Consider the following 13,972-nt stretch of genomic DNA (forward strand, 5'->3'; position numbering starts at 1 on the left):
AACAACACAAGCTACACCGTCCTCATCCTCAGGCATTTCTAAGAAACGCCCACACGCTGACACGGTAACAGGGGGAACAGGGAGCTCAATAGCCCTTCTAGACTCCACAAGAAAAGAAATAGAAACAACAGCTGTTAAGAGTTAAAAATAAACTAATTTGGAGTCAAATCTAATCCTTTGTAAACATGACTTTTTAAAAAAGGTCATAATTTTAGATATTAAAGTAAACAGAACAGGTATTTTTAACCAGTAATAAATAAGCTTCCTTTCTGTGCCATTAAGTTCCTTTTTTTTTTTTTTTTTTTTTCTCCTTTGGCTATGCCTCACAGCTTGTGGGATCTTAGTTCCTCGACCAGGGATCAAACCTGGGTCCACAGCAGTGAAAGCACCAAGTCTTAACCAATGGACTGCCAGGGAATTCCCTAAGTTTCTTAAATCATTTACCTTTAGGGAGAAAAAACATAGAATGAAAATATCAGAATAATAAAAGTACAGAATTTTAGAGCTGAAAAAGATCTAGTATCATTACTACAACTGTCCCATTTTACAGATGGGGAAGTGGAGGCCCCAGGGTGGCCACTGTCCTCAGTGACCCGCCGAGGGGTTGATCTTGGTCTCCCGGGGCCCAACCAACCCCACATTTTCCCACGAGGATCCATGGCTTCAGTCAGTCTCATTTATGATTCTTCAGCAAATCTAGTAATTCTTCTTCAGCTATCAATGCCATTGAAAAATAAGGATAATAACTCCGAATAATGAAATGAGACACTAAAAAATTCATCTTAGCCCACTGTTTCAACCTTTTCTCCTGGTCACATTGGTTAGATACATGTTAACAAGTTAACAGGTTGCCATGTTAAGACAAGAGGTAGAACTGAGTGATATGTTTTTCTTAAAAACAATCCCTTCCAAGCTAAGTGAAGTCTTTAGTGGCAGGTAAATGCTAAGGAAGAACAGGTACGTGGACGTTCGGCCAATTCTGTCTCTGAACCGCCCAGAGCAGGTGACACCGGATGCCCCGTCCTGGCAGCCCACGGGCACCTGTCACCAGCAACCCTCAAATCACCACACTCACCTGTGCCGCTTAACAACAAAGCCGTGGGAAAACCCCAGAGTGAGAATTTTACTGTACAATTTAATGACCTACATTTAAAAATTGTTCGGTTCATTCACCAAAATTTCAGAACCACATATTTTTATTGATATTTTAAGTACGTCAAGAACGAGTCGTTTCAAACTAGAAGTGTGCCTGGCAGGGCCTGGATGGCCACAGGGATGGGTGACAAGGGCTCAGGGCCCACGGTTCGAAGCTGGTGGGCGCCCAGGGCCCCCGTGCGCTCATCTGCAGGACTCTCGTGAGCTTCTCCTGGCATTCTCAACCACGCGGGGGAGGGAAGGGCTGAAATCTCACACGTGTCTTAATGACTTCGAGACGCTGCCTGGGGGCAGGGAGAGAGCAAATCCAATGGAACCCCTCAGACTAGCACTGCTTGAAGGTAGAGCGCAGGCATCTGGGATAAAGACCCGAGACGACAGTGCACATCTCTGCACTTTACTTACTCCTCACCCACCTGGGGGTCTTGGGGAGTGAACCCATTACTGACACAGGTGAGGAGACAGGCTCGGGGGTCACGCGGCTGGGGACCTGCCCAGCGGATCTGCCCCGTCCGTCCCGGTGCTTACATGACACAGTCCCCTGTCTCGACCCTGCTCCATCAGCTGTCGACTCAGAGAAACTCGGAACCAGGGCACTGGATGCAAACTACGTAGAAGGCACTACCCAGCACAAAACGGTGACAAAATAATTTATGAAAAACCAAGAATACCTTGTCTTTGCTGATGCCTTCTCGACACGCAGTGCATTTCGGGCTGGAGGAGCTGAGGGGAAACACACAGTAAATGTGTTAGAGTGAAAGCCACCTTCTCATCTGAACCCACTGGATACGGTGAACCATTCACTTTAGGGTCACGTGTCTGCCGTGCGAAGCTCAGAGCAACCACCAGAGCTTCAGCATGCCCCGGTGAACTTGGTTTAAATACGGTTTAAATAGGAGAAAAGGGTTAACATTCTTTTTTTAATAGTAATTTTTCATAAGGAAGTTTTTAAGCAGAACAGCTTAGATCAGTCCCTCTTGGAAAGTCCCTTTCAATTAAAGGTGAGATTTTATTTCAGAAACCAAAAGCAGCTCTCTGTGAAGGGGCTCTTCAGCTGACTGTCCACAGCCATCGGGAAAGCCTCTGAACGGTTCTGCTTTGTAAGCACAGTCAGGGCTTTCTCCACAGGCTATTTCCTTCACAGTGTACTGAAAGGATGATGCAATTCCGTGGACTTGAACAGTGTGGGGATTTAAAGCTGATCCTGTCTAAAGAAACCACTGGTCTCCTACATTATTCTTGTCCCCAAACTCAGGACACCAGCCACTGCTCCCACGCTGCCCTGTTTTGGACTTGATTCTCACCCCATCCCGGGCCTGGAAACCACCTCCTAGAGATTAAAAATAAAAACTAATTTTGAGCGCTCCCTACTGCCAGGGCCCCTAAAGGCGCCAGGAATCCAGGCCAGGAGCAGCAGCAGAGGCTTCAGGAGCACGGGGCAGGTGGGCACGAGTGCACTGGGGCCCTGCGGAGGGGCAGGAGGGCCGAGGGTCGGTGCAGGAGAAAATTAACGCGTTTTAAAATAAAAGCTCACTCATTCAGCCTACGTTAATATGGAGCTTGTGCCAAACTGTTTTAATCATGGGGATCTTTTCACACCCTTAGACCCCGGGGCTGAGTGGCATCTGGGCGGGATCCCCTGACACCTGCAGAACACAGAACAGGAGGAGCTCAAGAAGCAAAGAAGGGCCGAAACCAGGAGAGCAACAGTCCCCGGCCGCTTCCGCGGCGCCAGAGTGCAGGGAAATCAGGTGCTCTGAGCCTGTTCTGCCATCACTAAGCTCCAACCAAGAGTTATTTTACCCACAAGCTGGCGAAGCTGAGTTCACTGTTGGGGATAAGTGGATAAGAGCACGGTGGGAAGTACCCAAAGGAGGGTGCCGGGAGGGAGGCTGCGCTCAGTGGCGGGTCTAGAGGAGCAGCGGGCAGCCTTGCCGGCCCTTGTCCGCTGCCGGGGACCCAGGCTGAGCACAGTGCCTGGCACCCCGCTCAGGAAATAACTGTGGGATGAACGAAGGTGCTCTCTCAGCCAACGTTAGCTCTGCTGTAAAACTCCAGCCTCTCTGACACCAGTGATTCTAAATGGCATCAATGCCCAGCTGACAGGCCCGTGAGGGCTGCTGCGGGTTCCCTGACACTCACTGGATTCGGCCTGGCCCATCCCTCCCATCGCCCTGTCCCCCAATCCCAGCCCCCAGGCGCTCACCCCAAAGGACCCCACCGTCATTTACAGATGGGATGTCTCCTCCCCATACCGTGAGCGCCTCCAGCAAAACTTGGCCACGCAGATGGAGACCCGGGCACCAGGGCCAAGACCTCGCTGGAGAAGCTGGGGAGGGGCTCCCTGAGTCTGCGGGCCGGGCCCCGGTCCCCTGCGTTGGGGCACCCACCTGAGCAGGGCGCCCATGCAGGTCTCGCAGAAGCGATGTCCGCACTCGGTCTGCTTGGGGTTGCAGAGCACCAGGCGGCACTTCTCACACTTGTACTTGTCCTCCACGGCCTTCACGAAGCGCTCCTTGTAGCCCCCCTGCTCGGGGACCAGGACGGCAGGCCCGGCGCCGCGGTCGGGGTGCAGCTTCAGTGGGGGGTTGGCTGGCAGGGTGCCGGCTGCGTCCAGCTTTTTACTCGGCTCCATCCTGCGGGGAGCGGGGGTGGGGGGGCGTCCATCAGAGACACACGCCGGGAGGCACAGGGTGCTGACAGGAGGCCCGGGAGAGCCAGTGCGTGCGCTCTCCTTCAGCCTCGAGGACACACGGGTGCCCTTCCAGCCTCCAGCACCTGACGGAGCAGGACACCGCCATCAGACACACCTCCCACCCAAGGACCTGCTACAAGGTACAAACTGCATCATCAAAGCTCTTTAACGTAAAACACAGATGATACTCTGCCGTAACTTTAAATTCTATGCATCATTCTGATGGCGTGGCTGGAGCCGCAGCTGCTCTCAGCCAACTTCATTTCCTTGTGAGCCTCACTGCGCTGCCAGGTGATACGACCCGACCCAGGGCAGTGTCACCGTGGAGCCCAAGGCCGGACCCGCTCCTCTCACCAGCGATGGCACCTCCCTCGGGGTCCTTTGCACTCTGCCCGCCCAGGCCCCTGCACCGAGCCTATGCCCTGCAGCCCTGGGAGGTGCTTCCTGGGTCTGTGGGGACCCCGTGCCCGGGGTGGGCCGGTGGAGGGGACGCGGGGCTGGGTCTCCGCGCCCTCTGCCTTCTGGGAGCGCACAGGTGGCTGGTCCCCACCCGCGAGTCCCCGTCGCCAGGCAAAGTAGGAGGTGCCTGGAGACCAGCCACAAAGACCCCAGGCCCAGCAGCCTCGGCAGCAGCGCATCTGGTGGCCCTGCAGAGAAGGTTCCTTCGCAGCTCACCAGGCCTCTCAAGACTGCGCCGTGCTTCTGCTCAGTTCATCTATTTCTGCTGCTGACGAAAATAAGGGCCCAATTCTTTCTCCTCACAAGGCTGTGGGCATCCGCCCGCGTCCCCACCCTGCCCTCCTCAGCTGAGGCTCCTCGCCAGCCGGGCCCGGCCGGGCCGCAGACTCGGGTTCTACGGGAACCAGGGCGCACCCCACCCGAGACCCCAGGGTGCCCAGGCGGGCTGCGGGCAGAGCCCAGCTCCCCCAGCCTCATTCCTCATGCCAGCTCTTCCTGCCTCTCCCTGGGGCTGTGGGAACGAACGTTTCGTAGCTGGGATGTGTAGGAACCACTCAGGCAGCAGTACATGTGACACGTAGATGACCTGGTGTTTCAGCCACACTTGGGTTACTTTTAACAAAATAGCACATTATCGTGCAAAGTGTGCGAGCCTCCTATGAAATCTATCTGTGAAACCAAAACAAAGAAGATTTCAAAATGACCCCAAAAGGCCAGCAACCCTTTGCTCACCAACTTGTTGATTAGAATCCTGTTCCTCAAGAGGCTAAGCAGGAAGGTGCCCGTCAGGGAAAAGGGCCGACCAGGAGCCGACCTGCTGCCACCGGCCGCCTCCCTGCCCTTCTGCAGAGGCTGACCCTGGCTCCACAGCTCCCCGCCGGGAACGCCCCTCCCACCTCCTCAGGGAGGCCCGCCCTGGTCAGCCCACACACCCCACCCCCTGGTCCGTCCTCCTAAGACTGCTCGTTTATGGTTTATCCACTGCCTATCTCTCCCTGTGGCAGGACGCAAGCTCCCCAGCAGCGTGGGTCTGGATCTGTTCTGTTGGCTGACCAACACCAGGCACCTAGGATCGCTAGTGCCTGATGGGTAGAAGGTTCTCATCTTATCTCAACTCAAAAATACACATTTGTTGAGTTGACAAATAGAGGGAAAGGTGAGGTCTGAGCCACTCATACCAAACCGTGTTTCTGTGAAACCAGAAAAAAAAAACCAAAAAAAAACACAGGAAAAGAAAACTCTTCAGATTTCACATCTGATCTCATAGCTTCATACCTTGAAAACCCTTGCTTAGATTATAAGCTACTTGCCACCTTGGTTTAGTATTTTATCCTATAGTGCGTAAAGGAGCCGTGTGTTCAATAAAGTTTTTAGTGAGAAATGTTTGATTCTTTGGAGGTGAATTCCTAGTTCAAATATGAGAGAAAATTACCCCAAGATCAAGTTAATGCCAAATAATAAATGTTCCTTTACCTATAACATGTCATACTCTGTACAGACAAATGAAGAATATAGTTTTAGATCCTTGGTTTCATAGGCTGCTTAAGATAAGCGAACGGATGCAAGCATCCCAAGAACATAAGGAGAACGTCACAGCAGCCTGTCCTGAAAGGCAGAGCACAGCCTGCGGCCAGCAGGTGTGCCAGGACTCACCTGGAACGTGAGGCGCTGACGTGGGTAGCTCGGCAGCGGGCCCCCGGGGCCTCTCACGGTCCTGCTCAGGGTCCCGCATCCTGGCCCACGCACGGCGCACTCCTGAGCTAAGCTGCTGGCTGGAGAACGAGCCTTTGGGGAAGGAGGGAAAGAGGCCCTACAGTGCTCAGACAGCACCAACAAGAAAAATACCAGACCTCCTTTACCTATATTCACAAGTAAGGACGGAGAAAACTACCTAAACGTGAAATGTCCAGAAGAGGCAAATCCACAGAGACACAAAGTCGATGCACGGTTGCCAGGGGCTGGGGGGAGTCGGTGCATCTACGAATGGGAACAGGGCTTCTTGGGGTGATCAAAGTGTTCCGGAACTGGATACTGGGGATGACGGCACATTCTGTGAATATACTAGAAACCACGGAACTGGACACTTTAAAGGGGTGAATTTTATGGTATGTGAATTATATTTCAATTTAAAATCTAACCAAGAATATTACCAAGTAACTGTTTAAGATGGGTTCCATTTGGGTTTGGTTAATCCGTGACATTTATACATAGTGTCATACACTTTAAAATGTAAGACTAAAACCAAAAGTGGATATGCCTGATGCTGTGGGCAGTGCCTGACACATGATGGGACAGTAAGATTTCTTTGTAACAACAGCACCCGCTCACAGAGAAAACAACAACTAGACACGGGGGTAACGTGTAAAGAGTAAGTACCAGATTCCGGGACTGCAACCACCAGAGGCAGACGCTCCCCTGGGTGTTCAGGGCGACTGTGGAGATGTCCGAAAACAGCAAATGCGCACAGAGGAAAACGTGTCTCTACACAAGCTGTACTGCACACGCAAACTAACCCACAGCTTTTCTCTCGTCACCTACAGTGTGTCCTGGGCACCTTTCCACATCAGCACGTAAAGATGCACCTCGTTATCGTGAAGGGCTGCACAGCACTCCACTGCGTGGGTTACCAGCTCTACTCATGGCGAGCTAGGCTGGGTTTGGTTTATATTATAAACAAACTGCAGTGAGCACTCCTGATGCATCTCTGTACTTTTAGGCAAGCACACAGCAACCCAACTGCTGGGTCGAAGATGATGCGCGTTTTAAAATACATAATCACTGCTCGGGATCTCCCTGGTGGTGCAGTGGTTAAGAATCCGCCTGCAGAGAACACAGGTTTGAGTCCTGGTCCGGGAAGATCCCGCATGCCACAGAGCAACAAAGTCCGTGCGCCACAACTACTGAGCCTGCGCTCTAGAGCCTGCGAACCACAACTACTGAGCCTGCATGCTGCAACTACTGAAGCCCGCGTGCCTAGAGCCCGTGCTCTGCAACAAGAGAAGCCACCGCAATGAGAAGCCCGTTCGCCGCAACTAGAGAAAGCCCGCGCACAGCAACAAAGACCCAACGCAGCCAAAAATAAATTAATAAAAAAAGTGTGTATGTATATATATATATATATATATATATATATATAAATAAAATCACTACCAAACATCTTTCTAAAAAGGTTGTCCATTGTATACTTCCTCCAATGGTTAGTAAACTCATAAACTTTATTTTAGAGGACAGTAGCTCATTTCACTCAAACACTGATGCTCCCGACTTTGTTTCGGCCACAGCCGGGTTTTCTGGAGGGCACTGCTGGCCTTGTTGGTGAGCACATCTCAGGTTCTTCTGCAGAGCTGTCGGCAGGCACCGCCATGCCACGCTGGAGGGCACAGCCGCCGGCCTCCTCCACGAGTGGGAGAGCCCTTCTTCAGGTGAGCAACTCTGCAGAGGTTTGCCAAGCCAACCACACTTTATTTCAACAGATAGCCGGGCACCTACAACGTACACAGCTCTGTGCCTCGCGTGCAGGGCACGGGGATGAAGGAGACTGTCCCACCCTTAGAGGCCTCTGCGGGAGTCGGGAGGAAGGTGAGCACTCCAGGGTTAAAAGGCACGAGCGGCGGCAGACACCAAGAAACGCCACCTGAGAGGTTACAAAGGGCTGCGGACCTTCAAAACAGGAGGCTAGCACCTCTGTTTGGGGGAGATGGGGGGTTTCCTGAGTGGGATTTGTGGTATGATTCCAATTCTAGCAGAGGAGGAGAGAAGGAGGGCAGGCAGACACAGCACCGTTAGCTGGTTGTGGAGGGGAACCGGGAATGGGGGGCTCTGGGGGAAGGAGCCGGACAGGCAGGGCATCCAGCCCTGAGGGGTCTGGGTGGGAAGGACGGCCTGGTGCCCCTTCCCTGAGGCAGGTCCTTGGGCACAGCCTTTGTCCTCTGGGCCTCACTTTTTCTGTCCCCGTGAAAAAGTGAAAAGGAATTACTACCCCTAATTCTCATGGCATTACCAGGCGTCACTGGTATATTATACAGAGGATCCCTCTGCAAACTCTGCAGCACTATACAGAGAAGATACACTCTCCTCCAGCTGGGATCAGGAAGTCTGATGGGATCGCGCTGTTTCCTCATCTTAGACAGCTCAAAGCCTCTTTGAAAAGCCCCTTCTCAGCAATTAGGCAAGAAAAAAAGAAATAAATGGCATCCAGATTGGAAAGGAAGAAGTAAAACTATTTCTATTTTCAGATGACATAATCTTGTGTATAGAACATACTAAGGAATCAACCAAAAACAAGCTGAACTAATAAACTTGTTCAGCAAGGTCGCAGAATACAGGGTCAATATATAAAAACCAGCTCTATTGCTAGACACTAGCAATGAACAATCCAAAAATAAAATTAAGAAAATCCATTTAAAAGAGCACCAAAAAGAATAAAATATCTAGCAATAAATGTGACCAAAGAAGGGCACGATGTGTACTCTGGAAATCATAAAACGTTGTTGAAGACATCAAAGATGTAAATAACAGAAAGATACTCCATGTTTACGGACTGGAAGACTTAACATACTACTCACACTGATCTACAGATTCATCTCAACCCCTATCAAAATCCTAGCTGGTTTTTTTTTTTCTTGCAGAAATTAATAAGCTAAACCTAAAATTCATATGGAAGTACAAGAGACCCAGAACAGAAAAAACAGTCTTGAAAAAGAAGAACAAAGTTGGAGGACTCACACTTCCTTATTTCAAAACTTACTACAAATTAATCAGGATACTATGGTACTGGAAGTAAGGACAGATATATGGCCAATGAAACAGAACTGAGAGTCTAGAGAGAAACGCTTACACTTATGGTCAACTGATTTCTGAGCAGGGTGCTGAGACCATCGACGGGGAAGGAACAGGATGCACTCAGGGTCGGCGATCTCACTACTGTCACAGAACAAAGCAGGCTCCACTCCTAGCCGTCCTTCTCACAGCTCTTTCGGTCTGTGCTGGTGGCCACCGCCCATCAGCTGCCGAGACACCTCCCTCCTCCCTCCCAGGGGGTCAACTCAGCAGAACTCGGGGGCAGAAAGTACCGCTTCAGGGAGAACAGGTTGGGGGGATCTAAGACCTCCCTGGCTGATATCCTTCCCTGCCTTTCAAAAAATGTACTATGTGACATCTGACACATAAAAGAGATTATGTGCAACATACATGCAAGGTAAGAATACAACAACAAAACCCCAGAGCCCGCTGCCCATGTAACAGTCACCGTCGACCTGCGTGCCCCTTCCTCAGCTACCCTCCTGCCTCTCTCCAAAAGTAAATATCAGCCTGAACTTCGTATTTATAATTTTCTTACAAGCATATATTTTTCTTCTGAAACAATATACTTTTCCCCGTTTTTAACCTCATAAAAATGATATACCGTATGTAGTCCTCTGCCATCAGTATTCCGTCTACCCATGTTTGCTGTGTATAGGAGACATACTTCATTCATTTTCACTGCAGTATAATATTCCATGGTGTACTCATCTATTTTCTTACCACACTGCTTCCAGTTTTTGCTATTATGGACAGTGTGTTCTGAGGCTCTCATCGCATCTAAGTTTCCCTAGACCAGGGGATTGGGGTTCGGCAACGATAACCTATGGGTCAAAGATACTCAGTAGCCTATTTTTGTTAGGCCCTTGAGCTTAAAATGCTTTTTAGATTTTTAAAGAGTCGAACAAACAAATGAAACAAAGGCAGCTGTGTGACAAGACTGTGCGCTGCCCACAAAGCCTAGGACGTTTACCACCTTGCCCTTTACAGAAGGAATCTGCCAGTCTCTGCCCCGAACTCTACATCTAGATTGCAGAGGAATGGCTGGTTAGCAAGGTGCAGGCGCCGCCAATTTACAAGCTTCTCTTAACCCACACCCTCCCTCACCAACACTGGGTATCATCAGACATCTTAATTTCTGCCAACCTAGCAGGTACGATGGTCCCTTTTCTTCCTTACTCTGATTAATTAAATAGGTTTAGCATCTTTTTGTACACTCATGGGCCACTTGTGATTTTCCTTCTGTTGAAATGCCTGATTGCGTCTCTTTTGCACTATTTAATTGGGTTATTGGTCTTTTAAAATATTGATTTGTAGGCGTTATTCTTATGTTCTGACTGCTAATCTTTTGTTAGTTATATGTATATGTTTTTCCCCTAGGTTGTGTCTTGACTTTATTTATGTATTTTAATGAAGAGAAATTCTTAATTTTAATGTAGTCAAATGTATCCTTTTAAAGGATAATCTTTATCTGTATCTCGGCCTTTTAAAAATATTCAGATTAGCTCATGGGTGAGGTGATGCTGATGAAAAAGGGATGACCTAGTATATAGGAAACCAAAATAGAAAACAGCTCTGATTCCACCACAGAATTATTTTCAAAAGAAGGATATTCTGCTCAAATAAAAGTAGCAAACGTGCCACCAACTATGTCAAACAGACTCATATCGCTCAAGGAAAAAAAGATTCTTCAAGACAGAGATGGACCCGAGCAGGGCCCCGTGGGCGGGCCTGGGCCCACGCCCTTCTGTATCAGTGAGACGCTGATGTGGGCCTTAGCTGGACCGAGGAAAGAAGGGGCTTGACTCCTTGGTAGGCGCCAGGACTGGTGGACGAATGAACACTCACAGGTTTACCGACAATCCCAGACTCTGCCAGCGATCAAGGTCACTACAAGAAGTCAGTTCTGATTTGAAGTGTAAGAATCACCTAATCACCTCCTAAAACAACTACGGCAACAGGAACGATGTCTTAAAATAAGACAATTACCCACCTACTGTGTCCTGAGGAAAAGGGGGTTCTGGATTTAGGAAAACCGCCTTTGGAGGCAAATTTTTCACAATCAGCTCAGAGGCAGACAACAGTGAGCACTGCTATAGTTGGATGCTGATGGGGTGTATCACCTTAAGACCACATACAAAGTCATGCAGAAGGACAACCACTGAGGTGAATCTGCTTCAGATGTCCTCCCATCTATGCAACAGGGAGGGTGAAAACCTCAAGATCAGCAAAGGAAACAAAATTTCTATCCGCAGGACCAAAGTTTTCAACATCAACCAGGGAGGACACAATTTTTACTAGAATGCCCTCCAACCAACAGGCACACAAACATTAATAATAATTTATTTTCTCTTTCATACTGTTTACCTTTGTAAGCCATCGTACTTCCTTTTAGAAATCAGGTGGGGTGTACATAAATTAGGCAAACTCAAAATTGGCCACAACGTTAAGAACAGACTAGTGGACTTCCCTGGTGGCGCAGTGGTTAAGAATCCGCCTGCCAATGCAGGGGACACGGGTTCAAGCCCTAGTCTGGGAAGATCCCACATGCCGTGGAGCAACTAAGCCCGCGAGCCACAGCTACTCAGCCCACGTGCCACAACTACTGAAGCCTGTGCGCCTAGAGCCCGTGCTCCAGAACAAGAGAAGCCACCGCAATGAGAAGCCAGTGCACTGCAATAAAGAGTAGCCCCCGCTCGCCACAACTAGAGAAAGCCCGCGTGCAGCAATGAAGACCCAACGCAGCCAAAAATAAATTAAAAAAAAAGAACAGACTAGTGAGTGATGTCAGTGAAAAGGGCTCAGTAAGGAAGTCCAAAAGTCCATCCTTCAATAAAAGCAAGAAAAAAGCTGGCAAAGTCTGTCAGAAACAACTTCTGTGGAACTCTAAAGACTAACCAAAAGCTTGCAACATTCAGAGGAACACTTAATCAAGCGAAGCCTTGGCAAGAACAAGTGAGCTCTGTGGCATTTTACCTTACCCTGGTCCCATCCCCCAAGAGGTAGTGGCCTGGAAGATAAAAGCCTGCAATCCCAGTACAGGTACTTGGTGGGGGGCTGGGGGTGGGTGGGTGGAGCAGAACAGATCTCATTTGCAAAGGATTTCAGTAGTAGGTTATGACCTGTCTGGTGGCTCCCAAGAAGACCAGCTCAAATGGCTTGCCTTTACTTCACCAAACTCAGGACTCTCCCAGTGCTGAGGCAGCTACTGGTAGGGGGCAGGGGGTGTATACTGAAAACCTCTACAGACAAATGTATTAGTTGCTGATGCCTGGGGCAACCAGTCACAGCCGAGGCAAATGATAGAGAAACCAACAGGCTGACAGGAAGCGCTGGGAAATAAGGGCTTTGAGAAGCACCAGCAAGTTCCTGGGGTTCTAGAAGGCCAAGCACATGCCCAGGGCTGTGTGCACACTCAGGGAAGGCCTGAGAAGACTCTAAGGTCTCACCCCTGGCTGACCTTCAGGCTCCGCACAAGCAGGAAGTGAATGCTAAGGCAAAGCTGTCCACTGCCTGGCCGAGTGCTGAAAACATACCCCAATACTCACACAGACCCTGTCTGAAGAGACTCAGAGATAACTCTGGTTCCAGGCACTTAAGGAAATCTCTGTCTGATTACTAGCTGACTACTATACTATTACAAAATTAGCTCAAAGAAGTTATTATGCAAACAATAACAAGCAGCAACAAATACTGGGGAGAATCTAATTTCCAGATTTGCCGTATTATACTATTCAACGTGTCCATTTTCAACAAGAAAACTACAAGTCAGGCAAAGAAATAAGGAAGTGTGGCCCAGGAAAAAAGGCAAGTATCAGAAACTGTCTGGGAGGAAACCCAGACATTAGACTTACAAAGACTTTGAATCATTGATTTTATGTGAGTTCAAAGAGATAAAGGAAACTTTGTCCAAAGAAGTAAAAGAAACCATCAGGGACTTCCCTGGTGGCGCAATGGATAAGACTCCGCACTCCCAATGCAGGGGGCCCAGGTCTGACCCCACATGCATGCTGTAACTAAGAGTTTGCATGCCACAACTAAGGAGCCCACAAGCCGCAACTAAGGAGCCCACGTGCTGCAACTAAGGAGCTGGTGAGCTGAAACTAACGGGCCCACCTGCCACTATGAAGACCTGGCACAACCAAATAAATAAATAATTTTTAGAAATTAAAAAAAAAAAAGAAACCCATCAGAACAATGTCTCATGAAATAGAAAATATCAATAAAGAGAAAAATTTAAAAGGAACCAAATGGAGATTCTAGAGTTGAAAAGCACAATAAAAGAAATGAAAATTTCAATAAAGGGGCTCAACAGGAGAACCAAGCAGGCAGAAGAAAGAATTAGAGAACCTGAAGGCAGGTCAATTGAGATTTCAAGATAAGACAGTTGAGTTTATCCAGTCTAAGTAACAGAAGGAAAAAATAATACAGAAAAATGAAAGGAGCTTTAAAGACCTGTGGGGCAACATCAATCATACCAACATATACATTATGGTAGTCCCAGAAAGGAGAGGAGGGAGAGAAAAAGGTGGAAAGAATACTTTAAAAGGTAATGGACAAAAATTTCCCATATTTGATGAAAAATATTAATCTGCACATCCAGGAAGCTCAACAAACTCCACGCAGGATAAACTCAAAGAGATCTACACTAATACACATTATAACTGAATGGATGGAAGACAGAAAGAATTCTGAAAGCAGCAAGAGAAGTGACTCCTTACATAAAAGAATTTCCTCAATCAGATTAACAGTTGATACCTTATCAGAAACCATGGAGGACAGAAGACAATGGGATGATATATTTGAAGGGCTGAAAGAAAAAAGTATCAATTAAGGATCCTCTATCCAACAAAACTACGTTTC

At 48.7% G+C, this 13,972-nt stretch overlaps 1 protein-coding gene across 5 annotated transcripts in view; it reads right to left on the bottom strand.

The window, feature by feature from the left end:
- Positions 1-3,790, bottom strand: part of TRAF3 (TNF receptor associated factor 3) — a 29,463-nt gene extending 25,673 nt beyond the window's left edge. For all 5 annotated transcript variants that reach the window (XM_065871295.1, XM_065871299.1, XM_065871297.1 and 2 more), the window contains exons 1-2: positions 3,546-3,790; positions 1,827-1,878 (exon numbers count right to left, since the gene is read on the bottom strand). In XM_065871295.1, the coding sequence (XP_065727367.1) occupies positions 1,827-1,878; positions 3,546-3,790 (297 nt within the window). The remainder of the gene's footprint in view (positions 1-1,826; positions 1,879-3,545) is intronic.
- Between the last annotated feature and the right edge of the window lie 10,182 nt (positions 3,791-13,972).

This window comes from Phocoena phocoena, chromosome 2, assembly GCF_963924675.1.
Source record: "Phocoena phocoena chromosome 2, mPhoPho1.1, whole genome shotgun sequence".
Lineage (NCBI taxonomy): Eukaryota > Metazoa > Chordata > Mammalia > Artiodactyla > Phocoenidae > Phocoena > Phocoena phocoena.